Source organism: Lucilia sericata, unplaced genomic scaffold (genome assembly GCF_015586225.1).
Source record: "Lucilia sericata isolate MDLA Ls3-8-SP2 unplaced genomic scaffold, ASM1558622v1 Contig000104F_arrow, whole genome shotgun sequence".
Taxonomy (NCBI): Eukaryota; Metazoa; Arthropoda; class Insecta; order Diptera; family Calliphoridae; genus Lucilia; species Lucilia sericata.
In genome coordinates this window covers 658,652-682,661 of record NW_023994136.1, presented here as the reverse complement: position 1 = coordinate 682,661, position 24,010 = coordinate 658,652, and the positions used below count along the sequence as shown (strand labels likewise).

The window sequence follows — 24,010 nt, the reverse complement described above, 5'->3', positions numbered from 1 at the left end:
CCATAATGCGGTAATAATTTTAAATTTAAAAAATCTTTTGCCAATGCTTCAGTCATATTTTTCGTTTCATACCAAGTGTCATATTAAGATGTAACATCCAATACCATAATTCCGCCTTCTCTACCGGTCTTCGATGCATATATTTCTTACTTTATTGATTATACAAAACATAGAAAATTTAAACAAAAATTTACATCTTATAGATGTAACATACGAAACGACCATATCATTTTACAGAGAGTAGGCGAAGTCATATAAAAACTAGCTTCATAAAATATTGCGATTTTAAGCAACCTAGAAATGAATGCTCGCACAATTTATAACAGTTGATGTTTGATGAATGCAAAAAGTGACACTTCCATACATTGAATATATCAACTCATGCATTGATAGTCTACCACTACCACAAATAGTTTCCCTTAAATGAAATCATATGAAATGTTAACTGCTGATAAAAAAAATAAAAAGTTGAACAAATAGAGAAAAAGGAAGTGAAGTAAAATGTATAAGGTTTGTGCTCAAAATGATAGAATTTTTACTAAAATGAAAAATTCAGTGATGGCTTGGACAAATAATAGTTGTATATGGCCAGAATTGTTGGTGTTTTGAATAAATATTAATTAGGACTCAATAACCTCAATATCCACCATAATTTTTTTCAATAATTGCTATTACTCTTATCATGGTCGAAATTGCCTTGGGACAGGACATTCCTTGTTATTTTAGCGTTACAGAGAAGATTAGAGATTTGTTTTATTAATTTATGTCGTAGGTTTTCTACTGAGTTTAGATCGGAGGATTGATCAGAAGATTGATTGAGAGATTGTATTCTCCAAATTCGATGAGTCCTTGGAGTGACTGTATTATAGTATGTTTCATATACAAATTCAAAACTATTATTTTATTTGCTTTGCAAAACTAGTTTTTTATTATCTATGTAAAATAATCAAATTGTTTCTATTACTTTGTTACTGTGCCTTGTGTTTGTTAATTCCTTTTTTGTTCTTGAAATTTCGTATTTTTTCATTGTCAATTCTTTGTTTTTTTTTTGTTGATTCTTGTGTGACGATGTTCTATATTTCCATTTTTTGTGTAATTTACAGCATTTCATTTACAATTGCTTTGACAGTGCAATTAGTTCTAAAAATCTTTTTCAAAAATATCTTCAACTCACTGATGACTTTCACAGACTCGGGGATGGACAAATTGAGTGTTGTGAAATGTTAGTAGTTAATGTTAGGAAATTACTTACTGATCCTGGAAATAATATTGTAGTGCCAGGTTATAGTTAGTTAGTTTTAAAGCGGGTTGTATGTTACATCAGATCCGAAGAAATATATCTAGGCCATTAGGGCCTGTTGTGCAATCTTTTACTAGAGTCTCTGGTGGAAATCGGACGCGGGCTAGCAGATTATAACACTACTAACTAAATTACAGGAGGCACCCGCCACAGTTATATGTTTGAGAGTCGCCTGAGAATCTATTTGTAATACCAGCCAGTATAAAAAGGAAATTTACAAATGTCTCCATCCCTGTGCTTTTGTAATTTGCGCTACTGCTGTTTTTGTTAGAGTATTTGCTATTATTGTTGCTATGGGATGGTATGATAATAAGTCGATTTTGCAACAAAACATGATTGCATTTAAAAGGGTACAATTTGATTGACAATTTGCAAATTGTTTGACAGTCGACAATTAACTTTTATCATGCAGACCTTAAAACTCTATAACTGATATTTGTAAAAGCATCTTACATAAGCAAATTTATATTGAAATAGTGCGTATATGCTTAGTGAAAATATTTTTTTTGTTCCTTTAAATAAGTAAAAAGTATTTTGCTTTTTTGGAAAAATATATTAAAGAATTTTTTATTTTTTTACTTATTGGTATTAGTGTAAAATTATATAGATTATTTTTATCTATACATACATATATTCTTTGATGCCTTTGAGGAATGAATAAAAGATGTATTTAATAATTTGTTGAACTCATCTCTCACATTTATAATCATATTTTATTATTTTCGTTCTCATATTTATATCCTATACACATGTTATATAATTTATGGCCCATAAAAACTTTTCTATAAAATTTCAATAGTTTTTATTTACATTTTAATCTACATTTATACCAGTTTAAAATCAGAAATATTTTTTCTTGTTTTATTATTGTGTTGTTTTTTTGTACCACAATTAACCCAATAGCAACAATAACAGAACAATACCAAGCACAATGCAATTGTGGTATTTACAATTTATTTGTGTTGTAAAGTCAGCAATGTTGTTGCTGTTGTCCTGAGTTGGAAAACTGAAAAAATATTGTAAACCACACAGAAGTGAATATGTTTTTGATTTCAGTTAATTTAATTTTGAAAATGAAAATAAAATTGATTGTTGCCAAACGAATAGATTGGTTTGGATGCACATGGGGCGTATGATTAATGCGAATTTTATTGAGCAATTAGTCGTTGCTTATACGTTGATATAGTCATACGTACATTTGTATAAATGTGTGTACATATAACAAAAAATACACATGTATATATGTAGAGGTAAAACTGTCTAATTTTTTCACCTACAGGAAATCATACACTTTTCATCAAATATACGTATAGGTCGTTGTTTTTTAATTAAATTTAATTGAGTTTATTAATAGTAAATATAATAGACATTACTGTTCGTTATCTTTTTTTGATACACACTACTTCAGTTCTAATTTAAGACTATCTGTCGTTGTCAGTTAATTTAAAAGCCATTGATAGGCCCTTTATGTCTACTTGTCCGTCTGCTGCAGTGTTGCCTTTTTGACTATTTCATTTGTTTAGCTTTAAAAAACATAATTTGGTCATTAGCCATTTCTATTTTCATTTAGCCATATTTGGCCATTTTGGCCAATTGAATAATGTAATGATTCGATCATTTAAACTTTTTACTGTTTCGAAGCCTTTGGTTGACTATCGAATTCATAAAATTGAAATGATGCAGTTCATTTGCTTGACATTTTTAACCTATTTCGCTTTTTATTAGTTCAGAAAACGAATACTTAAATAATTCAAAAAACTGGAAAACGTTTTGTACATCCTTTATGAATGCATCTCAGATATTCAGTAATTGTTAGAGTACCTCTTTTTTACAATCTACGGGACAATTTTTGGGAAAGTTCTGGACGGAATGAAATATATATTTTTTAAATGTTTTATGTATATATAGAAATAATCATAATCGTAGATAGTCACAACCGATTTCAATAATTTAGAGCTAAAATGAAAATAGATGAAATTATATGAAAGACTTAAAACGGCGCATATTTTTTAGTAATCTACTCAGTTCAAAAAACACGAATGCCAGTCTTGCAGTAAATGAGCAATACGTGTAACAAAATTCCATGGTGATAGTAATAGAAAATTTAAGAGATATAAACCTTTTAATATTCACTGCTAGGAAAGATATTAAAATAGAAAGTGCTGAGAATTTTTTACTCGAGTTGAATTTTCATTTAAACGGTCATCTTTTTATACTCCTTAAAGTCGTTGATACTTACGTGTTAAAAAATGAAATCAGAATCCGGAAGAAAATGCCAAATTTGAGTTTCAAAGTCAAGAAAAAGTATTTGTACTTCAATGACAATTGAATTTAACATTTTAATTTGTTTAATTTTTTAGTGAATAAAAGACTTTTTATTTTTTCCAATTATTAATTGTTTTTATTGTTTATCAGTTTTATCTATAATACATTTTTATTAATTATTTTAACTATGTTTTAATAATGATTCAGTTTAATCACTTAGCTACTAATTAATTGTTTTATTATTTCGTTTTCCGCCTTTTCACTTCTCTGTTAATTAATAATTATTTACAATACAAATAAATTGAATTTATTTCTGTTGTTTTTAACTAAATAATTTTTTTGTTTAGAGTACGTATAAAATTTTTATATAAATAATTAGATTGTATTTATGTATTTTCTAAATATAAATTTTATTTTGTTGATTCAAATTACAATTAATGTATTTTGTTTCTTCACTGCTAGGAAAGATATTAAAATAGAAAGTGCTGAGAATTTTTTACTCGAGTTGAATTTTCATTTAAACGGTCATCTTTTTATACTCCTTAAACTCGTTGATACTTACGTGTTAAAAAATGAAATCAGAATCCGGAAGAAAATGCCAAATTTGAGTTTCAAAGTCAAGAAAAAGTATTTGTACTTCAATGACAATTGAATTTAACATTTTAATTTGTTTAATTTTTTAGTGAATAAAAGACTTTTTATTTTTTCCAATTATTAATTGTTTTTATTGTTTATCAGTTTTATCTATAATACATTTTTATTAATTATTTTAACTATGTTTTAATAATGATTCAGTTTAATCACTTAGCTACTAATTAATTGTTTTATTATTTCGTTTTCCGCCTTTTCACTTCTCTGTTAATTAATAATTATTTACAATACAAATAAATTGAATTTATTTCTGTTGTTTTTAACTAAATAATTTTTTTGTTTAGAGTACGTATAAAATTTTTATATAAATAATTAGATTGTATTTATGTATTTTCTAAATATAAATTTTATTTTGTTGATTCAAATTACAATTAATGTATTTTGTTTCTTTTTTTATTTATTTGGACTTAGAAATAGAAAATGTTTTGTTTATTCATTTAAATATTTAATTACAATAGAGGTTTTGTCTGTACACATAGGTTTGGCATTTGAAACTTTAACTGTTAGTTTTTAAGATCAATATATTTAGAGTTGATCTAATGAAGATGTCGAGGGCTTAAGTTGAATTTAATTATATCTTGAATATACACACAGATGACAATAATGAGTGGCGAATTCAAATTAAATGTAATAATGTTTTTTTTTTTAAAAACAATGGAAACGAAATATTTTTTTGAAACAAATAATTTATAATAATTTATTTAAGTAGTTTCTCACTTTTTTAATTTGCTTAAACTAATTAACAACTTTTTAATATTAATTTATTAATATATATATATATATATATTTTTTTTTTTGATTTTAGAATAATTTTTTTTTTCGGGTTTAGTTTGTGTGTTCAATTAAATATTTATGAATGATTTAATTGTTAAAAATTTAAAATAAATTTACAAAGTGTTTTCTTCGTTAACTTGTTCGTTTATGATTTTAATCGGTTTTAGTTTCATTTTTTTATAATGATTAAATTTTTGGTTTGAAATAATTATTTGTTCAACAAAACAAAAGGCAAAACGTATTTAACAACGGTGGTAAAAAACATTTAAAAGAAAAACAAAATATATACATGTTTGTTAAATTGAATTGCATTTTCAGAGGGCTTAGTGGGTCTGAACCACTTACGTTAGCGATTTTATTTATGAATTCTTGCAATTGTTGTTTTTTTTCTTTCCTACAGGATTCAAGAATATTTTGTTATATAAATTGTCGGCTTGAAAGGGTTTAGTGATAAATAGGATTTAAATGCGATTCTTTTAAAAGGCAGTTAATTGAGTTTTTCTTTTACTATAACGTCTTAATTACTCTGCTATATGTTGTTCTTAAAGAAGGTCTCTTGTTTCCTTTTCATCTCTTACTTACTTTCTTGTAAATTATTTTATATATTTTTGTTTATTTTTTATTTTATATCAACATGAGGTTCACTTTGAATTGATTTAAAATGTTAATTTTATGAATTTTTTACTTATATGAGGTTCATTGTCTACTTTTTTATTGTTGAGATTTGAATTATTAGTTCATTTTTCCTTAAAATTATGTAATGTTTAGCGTCAGAATCTTGTGCCATTGTTTCGATCTTGTGTCATTATAATATTCTCGCCATTAATTTGATGATGAATTATTTCTTCGGGAACAGGTTTTAAAATACCAGAGTTTGTGGGCTGAAAATAAGAGATTAAAAAATTTCCCAATTTAAATTGAGTATTTTTTAAATTAAATACAAGAGAAAAGTTTTAAATGGACATATTATTTTTAGTCATTCTCAAAGGATTTACAAAATAAAAGTTAATGTTTTGCATTAAATTTTCACTTTAAATTTTTTTTTCTACAAGAGCAGTTTTGTTTTTTAATACTGAAATTCTTGTTAGTGTGAAATCTATCATATCGTTGTTAGTGGTTAGTTAGTATTCGAGTTACTTTTAAAGGAGCGCACAACAGACCCGATATGACCTAACAAACTAACTAAGAGTTTCTTAAATAGTTTTATTTGTTTAAGAAATAAGAATAATATTTACCGCTTCGTTAAGATAGACACCTGAGCCACCCATATTGTTGACAGCCATTATACTGCCATTTCCCTGTAAATTTAAGATGCCGCCACCTACTCCACCCGCTGAACAACTTGATGCCAAAGACGACGATGGCAGCGTAGTCGTTACTGATGCCGTTGAATGTGTTGAAGCTGCCGAAGGCGATTGTGGTCTCTTCTGGGACGCACAAATGATGGATTGTTGTTGGGCACTATGATGTGAGACTGGTATATGGCCGGGCAGCATACCAGTAGTTTGCAACAGACTTCCGCCTCCTACGCTACCACAGCCACTGCCAATGTTGGTGGTATGGGCATTTGCTGCAGACACAGATACCATGCTGGTTGGAATATTTTGGGATTGTGAAGCTGAAACTAGTTTATGCGCATACATGGATGGAAGTGGTGGTGTTGTAAAGGTGGCCAATTGTGATGGATGTGACATTGTGACACCAGTTATGGTACTAGTGGCAAACATAGGACTCGTAGAGTACATGGGATGATGAGCAAGATCAATCTGTAAAAATTCATATATATATGTATGTGTATGCATATATTTTTACATTAATGTGTATGTACGAGTGAAGGAATATGGATGTATATGAAAAATAAAAAATGCGTGTCTTGAATGGATCCAATTTTGCACGTAAAAAATATCTGTCTGTAAAAAGGATTGTCCACGCAAATGCAAAATCATTTATATATACAAAATACATTTTTATTTCAAAATCAATATATTTTTTTCGAAAAGCTTTACACTCCAACTTAAGTACCCCAGGAAAATTTGGCAAAAAATTAGCAATTTGGGAAATTTTAGGTAGCTAACTGAAAATTTGCATAACTAGTAAGGAATTAAAAGTCACCGAAAATATCGTGTGCGCTAAGCGAGATATTGGGGGTACAAAAACCGTTTTTAGCGAATATCTTGCTTATTATGCGACGTACGCGTTTTGATGTAATTATAATTTCAATAGAAGATTTAATTTCATGCATTTAGATTGAAGAATATTTTTGCATATTATTGGTGCATTAAATTTCCATTGTACTAATATTTTCAAATCTTAATACATATATACATATATTGTACCGATAACAAACTTGTCATAATTTCTACATTACTGATAAGAGCTTTATAATATATGCTTATACACTGTTATACGTTTTAGCTCAGAATCGCTCCATGACCCTTAGTACAATGCCTGTGTATTCATGATTTTATGAATTATTATGAAGCAATTTTTTAATTTTTGAAACAAAATAGGTATATAATAATATAATAATGATATAAAGAAGCTATTCCGCAACAAAAACCTTATTTTCCTGGGTTATAAGGTGCTAAAGTACAGAGTTATATCTAAGGGCAGGTCTAATATTTATAACGCAGGGATAAGTAAGCGTATGTGTGTACGTGTAATTGAATATCTGCGTATCATACGTGGTCGAGGTGGCGAATGTTGTAGTCCTCGTACAAGAATGAATATGAAAGCTCAATTCATCTGTTAACAAAATAAATAATATACATAGTAACGTACATATGTATGTAATACATATTAAAAGAAGGGAATTCGATTCGATTACTCATATGAAATTTATGCTTCGTTATTATTCGACCTGAGTTTTTCTTTTTATTTATTTACATTTATGATTTACTATTTATGGTTTGATTGCATATACGAATGAATGGATGGATGGATGTGTTTGTGTGGCCTATGTCCTTTACTGTTTACTTTCTTTTTGTTAATACGAATACGAATTTAAACTGGTGATTGACTTTGAATCAATTGTATGACCATAATGTATGAAAAAATATTGGTAACATATTTGCGCACATAAATATATACATACATACATATATTTGATATAAGTAGTAAATATGTTTGTACAATAGCCCTGTCCTTAAAATGGAATTGTTTTTAATGAATACTAGAATTCATTACTTATGTAGATCTAAAACAATTTTCTTTTCTAAGAATTATTGTGTTTTTATATCTCTACTGTAATAAAGTCTAGTTTATTTTAGATCGGTTAGGTTTAAACATTACAGAATTAAATTAGGTAGACTCATCGAAAAGTGGTATGTATAATTTATAAGGGCAGGTGAAATGAAAGAAATTTATCTACTTTTCACTATATAGAAATAAGGTCAAATGAAGAATTAATAACAAATATTTGCGAACATTTACAGTTTTATAAAGGAAACACAATCTCATAACTATGAGAATATCCGCTAAAAGTATATTTTTATTTCTTTTATTTTTTTACTGTCATATTGTTGATATTATTTTTTAGTCTTAGACATTAGTTGAGTACCCTGATATGAAACACGTTCTGTCGTTGTTACTTGCTTCAAAACACTCTTCATTATCGCTATCAATCATGGGAATTACCTGGGAATATATATTGGGTTCGGCTCGTTTTAAATCCGTCTGTCTGGGACGACCTAACGTTGCACTGCAATATTGTGATATACGTTGACTTGTTGCTCCAGTCATGTCGGCATGTGGTAGCTCACCCTGAAAAGCACAAATATGTGAATATATCATTACTAAAAAAAATTATTTTAATCAGATTAAAATAAAATAATTTAAAATTAGTTTTTAAATTCTGTTATATTATTGAGTATTAGACTGATGTCTACAAATTCCCAAAAATTTCCACAGCAAAACCATTTTCATATTTTCGATGAACCAATTTTGCACAAATTAGCAAATAACTAAACAAGTTTTATTAGAACCAATTTTATGAGAATTTTGGTAATCAATGGGGTGCCAGAAATTCAGTGGTCAAGAACTCTTGTAGTCCCAAATGAGCTAAGAATATATACGTGCATATAGGGCAACATTCTGAAATTCATTCTTTTCTAATAAAATAAACGTTAAAATAATCATAAGTTTTAGTTTTGACATTTATAACTAAAAATCATTTTCACACCAAAAATAATCATATCTAAAAGATTTTAACGCGAGAGATATTTTGTAGTACTTAGTTTTAAAACGATGGATTGCTTTTGAGTTATGGCTGTTTAGTTGGAAATAAGCAACTGTGTTTAATTTATTCAAAACTTAACATCCTCACTTTCATATATACATACTTATGTATGTACATTAGGGTGACACGTGGATCATTTCTTGTAGGAATACCTTTACAGCTTTAAACTTTAAATTTATTATTTATTTAATTATTTAGCGTTTTGTTTGTTCACTTAGACTAAAATTTATTTTGTGGACAAAAAAGTACTTTATGATTACATTAGTTAGTTTTGGAGACTTATAAAATCCTATCCAAAGAAAATTAATTTTGTTTGGGCATCTCTTAGATACATAATAATAAGTTGCATATAAAAACACATAGGATGAATACAGATATACTTTGAGTGCTTTTTGTGGCTTTAGTTAGTTGTAGAATGCGATTTGAAATAACAAGATTTTGAGTTTATTATACCCTAGTCAACCGGACAGACATACATAAATATACATACCTAACAAATCACCTAACGAGACTTTATTGTTTATTACAAGTAACGCTTATACATATGTATAAGCATAACTAATGCCATATACATATATGTGTATGGACATTAGAGGTGTTCAAAAAATATCGATTTTGTTTGGTTGGGTCTTATTTTGTTCATTATTTTCTTAAACTAAATGGTGTTAAACGTTTTTTTTTTTTTTGATTTCTTTAAAAATTGCTCTTTAAAAATTATATATTTTTTTACCGAATCTCATTTTCTAGAGAAAATTATATATAATACATTTACATCAAAGGACAAACAGCAAAGTTATTGACATTTTCCCATTGTTTGGTGTTTGTTTGTTTCGCTTTCCGTTACGGATTCCCGTTATTTGAGTTGACTAAAATTTTACACCAGTAAGTTTTAGACACTAATGAACAAAATGGGACCCATCCAAGCAACATTCATATTTTTTGGACACTTCTAATGTACATACATATATATGTACATCTAAAGAGTTATGAAAATAACGGAATGAAGAAAAATTGCAACTGTTGTATCATTTCTTTTGTACATGGCAAATTACAAAAAAAATAAATGTAATTGAGTTTGTTTCATTCAAAGTGGTTGACTTACCTTATTTGCTTGTTGTTGTTGCTGTGCTTGGAAAGCACTCATTTTACTAACCGGTATGAGAGTATTGTATTGTACATATTGACCATGATGTGTCGGCGGTACTGCAGACATTTGTTGTGTTTGCTGTTGATGTTGTTGCTGTTGTTGTAATTGTTGTAAATGCTGCTGTTGTGACTTTTTATCGACGACAGCATATGTGGGTATTATGTGATCATAAGTTGTTGATGACGTTATCACAGCATTTTGTTCGGCCATGGCAGCTGTAGCATAAGCATGATTATGGGCACTAGTTGTCCACTCATCATCCTCATCGTGTCCATCTGAATGTAGATGGGAAACTGTGTAATACAAACAAAAACATATTGTTTCCTAAAGTTATGTTTACAAACCTTGTGGTATTATATCGGGATTTTTGTCAATACTATCCAAACTGCTCGTTACATGACAATTTCCTCGCCCATTGTGCATGTCGTGGCTATTGTGAAGCGGCCCAAGGCCATTGTTGTTTCGTCCCTGAGTTGTTGCTGTTGCATGCATATAATTATTACGGTCTCTTCCAGACGAACCCCTCATTCGCACAATGATTACAATGATTAGAGCCACCAAAATTATGCTGACCACAACACCAACTAAAATACCTAAAAACGGCCGTATATCCTCAATGACAGGAGCATAGGCTAACGACAGATCTAAAAATGGTTGAAGGACAAAGTAATCATTAGGTCGTAGTTTTGAGTACATCATGCCATGCAAATAAAATTAAAAAGTGCAAATCAATATGTTTATATACATATGTATGTATGTATATACATATATGTTATATAATATTTTATTATCAAGTAATGAGCAATACTATATGATTAAAATTCCGAAAAAATAAAATATATTTCAACTCGTTTCGTGTGGGAACTTTTTTAACAGCAGCGAAACTGTAAAATTTTTTATACCCATTTTGGTTAAGGGACGTAAAATTGTATATTGGCAATAGTTATCTGAGTTAAGCCAAAAAGCTAGAAGTCATTATTTTTATTGTTTTCTAATTGTTAGTCGTCTAATTTAATTCTCAGTTTTCTTGTTAGTAATGGTGATTATGAATTATGGTCGCGGGAAAACAATTTTTAAGACATTAACGATTGTGGTTTTAGGAGATGTAAAAATTTAAATAGTTGTAGGATTCAAGCAGTTAAGTTGCTTTAATTTCTTACTTTTCTTTTTTGATTTGGGTTGTGTTAAATTAAAAGGTGCTTGATTAACGGTCTCATAAGATTTTTTGTAAGTAAATAAAACTGAAAATTTAATATAAAGAAAAAATATAAATAAATTGAACAATCAAATCCAACATCCTATCAAATAATACAGCAAAGAGTTATAGTAGAACAAAAACTACAAGGATAAAGTTAAATAAATAGTGATTAGAATGAAAAAACTTTTCTTTTGGGAAAAAAATATACCTGTCTGTTTCTCCGGATCCTTAAGTGTATATACTTGCAATATGGTAGCATTGCTGCGTCCTTTACTATTGTGTGCCACCAGAAATACATTATAACCAGCACCTGGCACTAAACCACGCACCTCAAAGTAAGGTGTTCTATATGTTTGTTAGAGATGGTTGTTGTAGTTTTATGTTTTTTGTTTGTAACATTAAAGACATTTGTAACAGAAAACAAGTTCAAATTGCAATTTGCATACATTTACGAAGTGGTATGTAGTTAAAGAGAACACATATGGAGTTTTTGTGACAGTTTCCAAAGCAAAGATTGTCAGATTTAAAACCATACATCACATGATGAGTGCAAAAATAAAGTGAAAGAAAAGAGTTAGAAAATGTCAAAATATAGAGAGATAATATAATAAAAAAAAAAGAAAAAAATATGAAATTTAAGGTCTGTTTTAGATTCAAATATTTATCACATCTAAAGCAATCGGTGCTATTTTACTCACTTTGATTTGTAGATTTTTGGATGTCTAGTGGTGCCATTCACATAAACTTCCATAATAAAATCTTGCTGTAAGCCACCATCAAATCCTTCTATACACTCAATTTGAAAGCCAGTTGAAGTTTGATTGAGCAATGTACAATTTACCAAAGAGTCTGGTTCACCTTCAATGAACAAAAAAAAGTTAAAATTAGAAATAGAACTTATGAAATATTATTGATATCCATGTGCAGACTTACAAAGCAGAAATTTTAAAAATATTTAAATAAAAAATAAATGAGTATATTAATTTATATCACTCAATATACTAACATAAATTCAAATCTTATTATTTTTTTAAATTTCACCTGTTTTATTTAGTTGATTTTAAATTTTATATAATTAGGACAATAACAAACATTTACACAATTTTTTAATATGTTCATTTCTTTGTCATAGCTTTGTTGTATCTTTTTTGTTGTTTCAAGAATATACAGCAAGTGAAATTAACATTTTCATTAACAAAAACGGTGGAGTGGAAATAAAAAAGCATGTGAAAAAAATCAATGCAAAAATCAACCACATTACAAGGTTCAGTGTAAACAGGAATTGTAATTTGTGAACACATATTACATAAAAGTGACTGACGGACTGGTCTGTTTGTTGGTTGTTACACTGGCCATTTCCGTTTTTATGTTTTACTGACTTATTTTTTTGTTCAATAAAGTGTCATGAAAATTGAAAAATGATGTCTGCATATACAAACATGCTTTCATCATGATATATTAGCATAATGTAACAACAACAAAACAATTAACCACGCCTCTCTCTGTATCACTGATGGATGAATAAATGAATGGATGGTCGAATAAACATAATGGAGCAATACACTGTTACAACCATACATCCATTCAGGCCCCCAAACACTCACTCGCTTACTGTTTCACTTACCTGCTGGTGTTATTGTATAAACACACGGCTCCGTTTGATCACCAATTTCATTACTAGCCCAACATAATAGAGTTCCATAGTCCTGTCGAAAGAACAAAAAAAAAAACAGATTGAAATACCGAAAAAATAAATGTATAATGAAACTCATATACATTGACAATTCGTAAACAAAAGTGTGTATGTCTGACAGTAACTGACACACATACATATGTATGTACGTACTGAAATTATAGGCTGACCGTAGTGCTAACAGAAGCTATCATTGTAAGAGGTTAAAACCGCAATTCATTTGGAAAATTATGCGAATATATTTGAAAGTAGATGATTTATCACTTGACTAACACATTCGTACATTTCCACACATATAGAGTAATATATACATTAGTATACACAAACATGTGTACATTTATATACATCATACCCAACAGTTTCTCAAATAAGTCAGTGTACCCATTATAAGTGCTTTTTTTCAACGTCCAACTATGTTGACTGGAATTTATATTGCACAGTAAATTTTCTATTTATAATCGAAAAATATGTATGCAAGTGTAGCCGCCTAAAGAACAATTGACTTCCTTCTTGGCCATATACATGTTATTTCTGTATTCCGAGTAACCCTAAATGATATACCACTAAATATGGGCAATCACCCCGAACCGCAGGCTATATACAATGTAGACATTTCAATCTCATGAGTCTTTGTAACAAAGAATTTTACTTTTGTTCTTCACACAAAGTTCATACATACATATGTACATGCACAATTCTGTATTTTGGTGCATAACTAACATAAAGAGGTGTGACATCATTATCATTGTTAAAACAGGCTTCGAATTGATTTTTGATTTTTTTAATCTTCATATTCCCATTTCATAACATATCCTCATTTCCCAGTAAAATACTATTCTTGAAATATCGGAAAATTGTGAATCATTACAAGACTGTATAACATATTGTAAGAAACTTATAAATATTTTTTTTATAAACATTTTATATTGAGATTATTTAAATTTATATATACAATTTGGCACTCGGAAGAATTCTTAATAAAATTCAGAACTACTTTTAAAATCGCCAAGTGTTAATGGGATACTAAATTTGACATTGGGTCATTGTGATGATTGCTGTAACCATTAGTTATTCATTATTCATGTATGAGTTTGTGTGAATGTAAAATATTCTTTCTTATTTCTTTTTAATCGGGTTTTACAATTTCAAAGAACTTACATTTTCTGTCATTGGTGTGTAATGTGCAATACTGCGTCCACGATCAATGGCTATAAGTGAGGCCGGTATGTCTATTGTTTCACCAAGTGTGGCATTGAATTTCCACACGTATGTTGTTTCCGCTGGATTTGCTTCAATTTCACATGCAATTTTTACTGTTTCATGACGTCCCGTACTATAGACAACTCGTTGCCCTTGTCGACATACGGGTGCAACTGTCCAGCAAATGTTGGATGTTTGATTTGATGGAGGACAGATATAAAAGAGTAAAAAAAGAATATAACGTTTTTATATTTAATATCAGTCAGTAAATCATTTAAAATGAATTGTAAAAAAATAGAAAAACAACAAAAAACCTTATTCAGCTGTGCCGAATCTTATACAACCACCACCAAAATATGCGTGGTAAACCCATAATATTTGCGATTTTTGTGTAATTTGTACAAAATCATTTATCTTGTTAAAGGATTTTGTAAATTGACAAAATTAAATAGTAAATGTCTATCTAGAGAAGATTCGAAAGAGTTGTGAAAAGGGTGAAATTATACTTAAATTTTTAATATTTTAATGAAATTTAGATTTTTTAGTGTTAACTACATATAAACCGTACCTAAATAAAAGCAATAAAAATTGTCTTCAATTTTTTTGAGCATATGACATAAAGCTTTGATGAACATAAAAAGTACTTGGTCAACTCCAAATTTATACATACATTGATATTAACAAACATCAAGATATTCCTACTCTCAATACGCCTAAAAGATGCACAAAAGCAAAGAAATCAAAATGAAAGGAAAATATAAACTGAATATACATGGTATATGTATATGAATGTATGTATTTATGTGAGTTAGATTATTTCCTTCCATACGGTTTGTCCGGACAGAACAATGACAAGCAATTTGTTAGCTTGTCTGCAACAAAGCAGTAACAATGAGTCTTTGGCCATAAACTACTACAACTACAAAAATCCTGTCATATGCAATATTTATGTATGATACGTGCACAAATATTTGTTTTTATACATAAAAATACATGTATATATACAGATTACGTATTATAAGTTACGGGCTTATACCAAGAGTTTAAGACATAGTTTTCGCTGATTAATTTTGATAAACAAATAAGTTGAGCTAAATTAAAGAATAAATAGAAATATATTATATATTATGCTCTATCATAGTCGTATCTTTACTTACATCGTATATCCAAGTGGACTGGATTACTCTCGCCATCTCCTTCTCGATTACTTCCGACGCATGTATAAATGCCACTGCGTGCTCTGCTTACATTTTGTAGAACAAGACTTTGGTTAGCCACTATAATGCCTTCAGCAATATTATTTTCCAATATATTGCCCTTCATTGTTTGAAATCATCGCATCGGACATAACATTAAACAACATAACAGAATAAAGAAAGTAATGACGATTTAAATTAACAGTTAATGTATACAAAAATATGAAAAAATACAAATTCGAGCATTCATATAATTTAAAAATTTTTCAAAACTTTAATATCGTTTTTTCTCAATATTTTCGTTTTGTGGCATAATGAGTTACTGCAATAAGCCCTTCAAATATACGGTACCTATTATTCGATGGGACTAAAGAAGTGAATCTATTTTTCAGTGTTCAGTATTTAAGTAACAATATATAGTGAGAAGAATGTGTAGTTCTTCAAATTACAGAAATAACATTCAATCAATGCGAACGATTTTTATATTAATCAATAAAATATTAATTATTTTAAAATGGACTATTATATATGTAGGTGGGTAAAAGATTATCAAAAGTTACAATATATTAAGAGAGTCGTTAAGATTATGCCTAATACGTAAATTGATCACAATTAACAAAACTTGTGATGAGTTTTAAATTAAATTATGTTCCCCTTCCATAAAAATGGATATTAATTTAAAGTCAAAAGTTTATTCGCTGTGAATGCGTTTTTCTTTTCCCTTTGTATCTGTTTATTTTTATTTTGTTGTTGTTTTAATCTCTCACTTTAACCATAATTATATTATAATTTTTCAATAAGTATTCGGCCCATTAGCAAACACATTTTGTAAACATTAAGACAGATTATCGAAAATCCTTGAAACAAAGTTGTTCCTTCTCACTTTTTCTTCAGTTTGTTTTCAAAAAGAGGAAAAAAAAATAATTTAATGAAATCATATTAGCAAAATTTACACTTTGCAAAGACTTCAATAATGAACTTCTGCTGACTTTTGAAATTATTCTCTGCAGCTTGTTTAATTTGTTATTTTCCTTACAACAGGCAATTGGGATATTAAAATTTTAAATCCTTGACATTAAATATTGAATAATTTTAAACATCACATGTGAAGAGATGACAAAATACAAGGACTCCTGAAGTTCTTGTGTAATTGATAAATCTATATATAAATTGTTTTGGTACGAACTTTTTATGTGGAAATGTCTTACTTATTAAAATAGATAAATTTTCTTTTGTACACTTACGTTATGGCGCCAACTGACATTGTTGATCCATGGATTTGATTTGATGTTACACTCGAAAAACACATCAATACCTTCGCGAAATGTTGAATTCATGGAATTTGTGCCGAGCTCCAATGTAACCACAGGAATATCTAAAATTATATAAAAAGGCTGTGTTAGTAGGTATACTTTAAGTATGTATATACATAAATAAGTAATTGAATATAAACCTTTTTTGAAGATAACTAAGTTTACTAGTACATAAAATTTCTTTAAGTTCCTCTTAGCTTCATACGAATAAATTATTTATTAAATTTTTCAGCTGATTAAGTTCTCCTTTCATTTATTTGATTAAGTATTTTTACTCTTTTTTTTTTTTGGTCACTTATTTATAACCCTTTTTATCTTGAACTTGTGAAATCCCTTAGGATTTTTTTGTTTTGTTTAATTTTATCATAATGCTGTTGTTGCTGTTTACTTTGGTATCTTTTAAGCTAATTCCAAATAAACATAAAAGTGAAATCAAGTGTTTAATTTTTTCCATTTTTGGCCATTCTGTCGGCCTTTCAGTTTACTTTCTTTCGATTTTCTCAAAAGGGTCGGCAAAACTTGTCCTCAGTAAATTACGAATTAGATGTATGAGACTACCATCTATAGTACATAAATGCAGAGATAATATATTTATTTTTGTTGCTGTGAGTGTCTGTTCACTTTGAACTGAGAGAGTAATGGTGGTCAAGGTTTTAAAAACCTTTGGTCAGTTAAAGAGTAAATCGTTTAATATACATATGTATATGTATGTGTGTATAAGGGTAATAGCTTTTGGTGACAAAATACTATAGCACTAATTTATTTCCAATGCTTTTCTGATAAAAAAAAATCCTATTTTTTATCGAATATTATCTTGATTTATTTGAAGTTCCGTAACAGGGCTGTAATGAACAATTTTCTCTTTAGGGTAATGTAAGAAAATTCCACATTTAGAAAAAGTGATATTTATACAAAACTTTATCGGGATTAATGCGGAAACATTTTCACGATCGCAAAAAACTTATATCACATCCCGTAACATCTGTTCACGCTCTACAACGTTTTGCTATGGTATTTTTGATATTTTCAAACATTGCAAAAAGTTATTACCCTAATGTGTGTGAGGATATTCCCGTCATTTATATAAAAAAATATCCCTTTTTTATATGTATTAATATTCATATTAATACACAATAATTAATTTTTCGAGCTAATTTAATAAATTGCTTAATATGTACTGATAAACATTTTTCATCAAAAATGTATGTATGTAATGGGAAATATATTGTTAGGATTGAAATTATTTAGGTTAAAACGCTTAGTTAGTTAGTTTGAAAGGAGGATGTACAATGTACATACATCAAGTCTGAAGAGATACACCTAGGCCTCTATCGGGCCTACTGTGCGCACCTTCGGTCTATCAGAATAGAACACTAACCACTAACCTGCCATTTTGGTGGAGTAGCTAATATTTAAACTTAAATAATTTAAATCTTTTTTACAACTTAAATTGTGGATTTCTTGTAAATTTTGATGTGCTCTCTCGTTAAATGTTTTTAAATGAACAGACCTAATGTCAGGTTGTTATTATTTAGTTGCATATTTTACCACTCACCTAAGAAATATTTATCTAAGCCATTTACATATTTACATATTTATATGGTTTTATTCAAATTATGTTCCTATAGTTATAGAAATGTGCATGCGTTTAATATTCGATTATAAGTGTATTAAACAATTGAAAGACAAACTCATTATATCCCCTTTGTGAGTGAGAGTTGAATAATATATTTAATTAATTTGCTTATAGGCGAATATTTAGCGTCTTTATCACATTAGATCCGCATCAAAACAAGATGAAAGAACATACACCTTGTTTCAAACTTTAACAAATAAACATTCTCATTTGAATTCAGAAATATAAATATATCCATGACGTGTTCAGCATGATTTTCAAATTAATAGTCGACATCTATCTCATTAACAGAATTTGAAATGGGGAATTATCGCATAAGTATGATTATAAAAACAATAAAATGCAATATGTTTTTATGTATATATATCTTGAATAAATATTGATTGCCTTGTGAAAAAGCATATTTATCATAAAATATTGTATTAAAATATCACTTAATTAAATCAACTTTTATACATAAATTATGAATAAGAATGCGAAGAAAATATATTTGTAATCACACATCATATTAAAGAATGAAACACCTCTTGATGGATACTTACAAAAAAAGTTTATCTTCAAATATAGTTAAAGGACTGCTTTCTGATTCAATGTTTGTTTGTTTGTCTTTCTATCCTTTGTAATTTTAAGGAAATTTTTTGTTTTTATTTCAGTTTTGTATATTTTTAAATCATTTTTGTACCCTTTAATATGTATCAGTGACATTTATCAGCAAGAGCAATAATGACAAAAGTTTGTACGTAGTATTTTTTTACTTCGAATGAAATATTCAATCTCGAGGAAGTAATACTTACGATAAATATCCAATTTCCATCCATCCTCCATACCCGACTCTGGAATCATACTCTGTTCAGCGCGACATGATAAATACTTGCCACGGTCATCAATTGTGGGTGTAAAGGTTAAAATTGATGTGGTCATATTACCATCGGGATTAGCCTGTTGTTTGCACAATGATACAAAAAGCAAGAGGAAAATGTTAAAATATAAACAATATAATGAATAAAAAAGTGAAAAACAATAACAAATCGATATAAATAAAATGATATAAAAAAGTACCGAGTACGGATAAACTCGAGTAAATATATGTACATGTATTTAAAAACCAAAATGGAAAAGAAAATCAAACGAAGAACAACCAACAGTGATGGCAGAGATAAAAGAATTCATGAATAGTTTTAAGTGTTTGGAGTTTGGGACATTACATGCAAAATGTTGTTAATGGTCTGATGTATCTGGACGGAGAAGAGTAGAAAAAGAAATAAAATAAATTACTCAATCTATACTTACAATTTCATGAGTATTTTTCATTGGTGTACTACCCTTCCACCATGTTATTGTGGGTGCTGGTCTCGAGCCAATGACTACACAGCTTAATTGATATGAATTATCCGCAGATAAAGGACGATTTTCTCCTTGCAATTTAACAAGTAATGGACGTACTATAAATTAAAAATTGTTCAAGTTAACGAAGAATTATAACATTTAAACCAAAAGAAAACAAACACACATACAAATAAAAAGTATAAATATTTATCTGATCTGGTATTACTTTCAAAATAATATTTACATAAATATGCCATACTGACAGTGTGAGCGTTTTCAGGAAGTTTTTTGAGCAGGTTAAAATTTTCTTATTTTTATTTTCGCTGTAGTTTTTGTATTTTTTAATACAATTTTCTAATACTTAATGCAGTTATAATTTTTTATAAATATCTATGTATTTTATTTAAAAAAAAACCTAAATAATACATACATATGTGCCTCATAAGTAATTCGTATACAACATGATGGGGCCAATAATTCTACCTAAAGTGTTATTGTAACTCGTGCACTTATTTCTAGGAAGGTATAAAATTAATTTGAATTACTTACGGTTCATATCCAGTACTACGGTATTTGTAATTGGCATTGTTATATTATTGTTTGCAGCTCGACATGTTAGTTGCATGTGCAAATTTTTTCTTATTAATTTTGCCAGTGATAAAACATTACCCACACGGCGGTCTGACAATGCATGTGATGAGGAGTCAAGTATTGCATTTTCATGCAACCAGGTAACTCTAGGCTGCGGTTGGCCTGAAATAAAATTTAAATGCAAATCTTATATGAAATTGATTATGGAAATAGAAAAATATTTACAGGTTGACGTAAATAATGTTAACCATTTCCTACTCAAGCAGTTTTTTTAAATTATTGAAAGGGACCTATTTAGAAAATGGTCTTAAAAATAGTCTTCTTTTTTAAAAATATTAATCATAGAACAAGGCATATTTTAATATGTGAGTCAGTCTAAAGTTTATGATTTTATTATAGCAGATTATTCCATACAATAATTATACTTTTTGTTTTGAGTTTTGGCGTATCAGAGAAACGGACCAAGCAAAAACTTACTTACATAACCATATACTTTTCAATGACTACTACATACCGTCAGTATTACTTTTAAGTACTCATATAATGACTTTCATATGTAACTAAGCAGTGGTGTTGTGAGTACGATAGCGAACTTGACAAACAAGAAGCCCAAGTTCGTATTCTGTGTGATACTTTTTTTATGCGTACTTATTTAAGTAGTTATTTGTAAGCGAGCGTGGTAAATACTTGTATCCAATGACGCTTCGTTGTAAAATAGTACATATCGAAGTCATCGTAAATTTCCTTTCTTCTGTCACACATACATATGTATATATTTTTTCAGCTGATGTGGATTTTCTTTTTTGCAATGTGTATTTCTGCCGCTCATTGTTTATTTAAGCTTTTTGACATTTTCTAGTACTTTTTTTGTCCAAATAACGTACAATTGTGTAAATGACATTTAGTTGCTTATAAAATTGTTGTTGTACTAAATCAACAAATAAACATATCAACTTCGTCATGAGAATCTTCACACACAGTCTCAAACACTTTCCTTCAACAACAAGTTTGTAATATGGATCAGAGAAATACAAAACAGCAACCAACAAAAACAATACGCAATCAAATATACACTTTTCTTGTTTGTTGTCTGTACAACGTCCATTAGGGGTATAACTTGATTTGAATAAAATGTACCATTCGTATTATTTATGTATTAGAAACGTTTCAAAAGCTGAAAAATGGTGAAAAAACCCTACTTTCTTTCAATTTCAGTGACAAAGATGTCAAAAAATCTATATAAATACTAGTTTATATTATGTTACAAGAATATGATCTGTCAAAATTTCATGTAGAAGAGAACAGATGGGATCGTCTAAACGCAATATGTAATGAAACAAGCAAGTTTCATTAGACCAAGGAGGTATTTTTCTGTAAACACATCGAAAAAAAAAATAACCAGTGATAGTGTAAACGCAAAAAATACAAATCATCAACATTTACTCTCTTTTTTAAAATACGGTTGGAATTACATACATAAATTTGATTTTTCATACGTAGAGTCATAATTAAATGGTGTTATTTATAACAAAATTTCGCATTTCTTGGGTTAAGAAACATTTAACAAGTTAAATAGTTACCCTAGTATGGAGTTTTTGGTGCTTTAGCATGGGTGTGTGTGAAAGTAAAGTTTTATTTGTTTTCCATTTAAGGATTTTCAAGTCCTTAAACTGTAAATATTGAGGTAGGACTGGATGAAAGTGTAAGCAATTCCATATACATACGTACATACATTATGTATGTTGTTGGTGCTTCTGTCATTATTAATATAGTTGTTGTTGTTGTACATAAACGTTTAAGTAGTCAAGTGTTTATATTTTCATGTCATGTCGTAGTGGCACTCATACATTTTTTCTTCTTTGTATTTTCTTCAAGTATTGAAATTTTATTGAGGGTTTATTTGTTTTTATTGTTGTTTTTATATACATACAAATAATTTTGTTTAATGTATGTAGGTATGTGAGCGTAAATTGTGAGTAGATGAGAAAAGTTTGTGCGTTGTTTAGTATCACTTTCTATACATTAGCACATTTCTAAGAAAATTTTGAACATTTTGTTTCTTATTTATATGAACGTACAAACATACATATGTAATTTCATTTCCACTTACCTCCAATAGCAACACACGTTATATTTATCATAGCACCTTCATTGTATGGGCCCAAAGTATGATCTTTAATTGTTGTTCCCTTATGATCCAATATAATAATTGATTCGGGAGGAACTGTAAAAGAAAACGTTTTGATGTGTTTAATATATTAAAGCGTATAAAAAACTATATAGTATAATTCTAATTAGTATAATATTCATTTAAGTTCCTGGTTAAACTATAGGTGCTAGGGCAAAAAGAAAGAAAATCTGTGATCATTTCAATTTCCCAACAAAAATAGATTTTTTGAGTGAAAACATAAAAGTCCAATTTCTGGCTAAACTAGAGGCGCTAGGGCAAAAATAAAAAAAATCTGTGATCACTTTAGTTTCCCAACAAAAATCCATTTTTTTAATAAAACATAAAAGACCATTTTCTGGCTAAACTAGAGGCGCTAGGCCAAAAATAAAGAAAATCTATGATCACTTTAATTTCCCAACAAAAATCGATTTTTTGAGTGAAAACATAAAAGTCCATTTTCTGGCTAAACTAGAGGCGCTAGGGCAAAAATAAAGAAAATCTGTGATCACTTTAATTTCCCAACAAAAATCGATTTTTTGAGTAAAAACATAAAAGTCCATTTTCTGGCTAAACTAGAGGCGCTAGGGCAAAAATAAAGAAAATCTGTGATCACTTTAATTTCCCAACAAAAATGATTTTTTGAGTGAAAACATAAAAGTCCATTTTCTGGGTAAACTAGAGGCGTTAGGGCAAAAATAAAGAAAATCTGTGATCACTTTAATTTCGCAACAAAAATCGATTTTTTGAGTGAAAACATAAAAATCCATTTTCTGGGTAAACTAGAGGCGCTAGGGCAAAAGTAAAGAAAATCTGTGATCACATTAATTTCCCAACAAAAATCGTTTTTTTGAGTGAAAACATAAAAGTCCATTTTCTGGCTAAACTAGAGGCGCTAGGGCAAAAATAAAGAAAATCTGTGATCACTTTAGTTTCCCAACAAAAATCGATTTTTTGAGTGAAAACATAAAAGTCCATTTTCTGGGTAAACTAGAGGCGCTAGGGCAAAAATAAAGAAAATCTGTGATCACTTTAGTTGCCCAACAAAAATCCCTTTTTTTTTAGTAAAACATAAAAGTCCATTTTCTGGCTAAACTAGATGCGCTAGGGCAAAAATAAAGAAAATCTGTGATCACTTTAGTTTCCCAACAAAAATCTATTTTTTAATAAAACATAAAAGTCCATCTTCTGGCTAAACTAGAGACGCTAGGGCAAAAATAAAGAAAATCTGTGATCACTTTAATTTCCCAACAAAAATCGATTTTTTGAGTAAAAACATAAAAGTCCATTTTCTGGGTAAACTAGAGGCGCTAGGG

At 28.8% G+C, this 24,010-nt stretch overlaps 1 protein-coding gene and 1 long non-coding RNA gene across 11 annotated transcripts in view; one reads left to right on the top strand and one right to left on the bottom strand.

Annotated features, from left to right (window-relative positions):
* Positions 1-24,010, top strand: part of LOC119600105 — a 180,894-nt gene that overhangs the window by 32,373 nt on the left and 124,511 nt on the right. The gene's annotated exons all lie outside the window — the stretch shown is intronic.
* LOC119600103 (hemicentin-1) overlaps positions 5,039-24,010 on the bottom strand; it is a 73,271-nt gene continuing 54,299 nt past the window's right edge. For 8 of the 10 annotated variants that reach the window (XM_037950162.1, XM_037950169.1, XM_037950164.1 and 5 more), the window contains 16 exons: positions 22,638-22,751; positions 20,486-20,689; positions 19,901-20,052; positions 19,405-19,549; positions 16,906-17,036; positions 15,623-15,782; positions 14,424-14,638; positions 13,197-13,278; positions 12,271-12,430; positions 11,781-11,917; positions 11,535-11,615; positions 10,719-11,018; positions 10,330-10,649; positions 8,627-8,752; positions 6,226-6,756; positions 5,040-5,871 (listed from right to left, as the gene is read on the bottom strand). In XM_037950162.1, the coding sequence (XP_037806090.1) occupies positions 5,761-5,871; positions 6,226-6,756; positions 8,627-8,752; positions 10,330-10,649; positions 10,719-11,018; positions 11,535-11,615; positions 11,781-11,917; positions 12,271-12,430; positions 13,197-13,278; positions 14,424-14,638; positions 15,623-15,782; positions 16,906-17,036; positions 19,405-19,549; positions 19,901-20,052; positions 20,486-20,689; positions 22,638-22,751 (2,969 nt within the window). In that variant the 3' untranslated portion in view covers positions 5,040-5,760. Of the gene's footprint in view, positions 5,872-6,225; positions 6,757-8,626; positions 8,753-10,329; positions 10,650-10,718; positions 11,019-11,534; positions 11,616-11,780; positions 11,918-12,270; positions 12,431-13,196; positions 13,279-14,423; positions 14,639-15,622; positions 15,783-16,905; positions 17,037-19,404; positions 19,550-19,900; positions 20,053-20,485; positions 20,690-22,637; positions 22,752-24,010 lie in introns of all 10 variants that reach the window. The other 2 variants (XM_037950170.1, XM_037950171.1) reach the window with 1 other exon arrangement.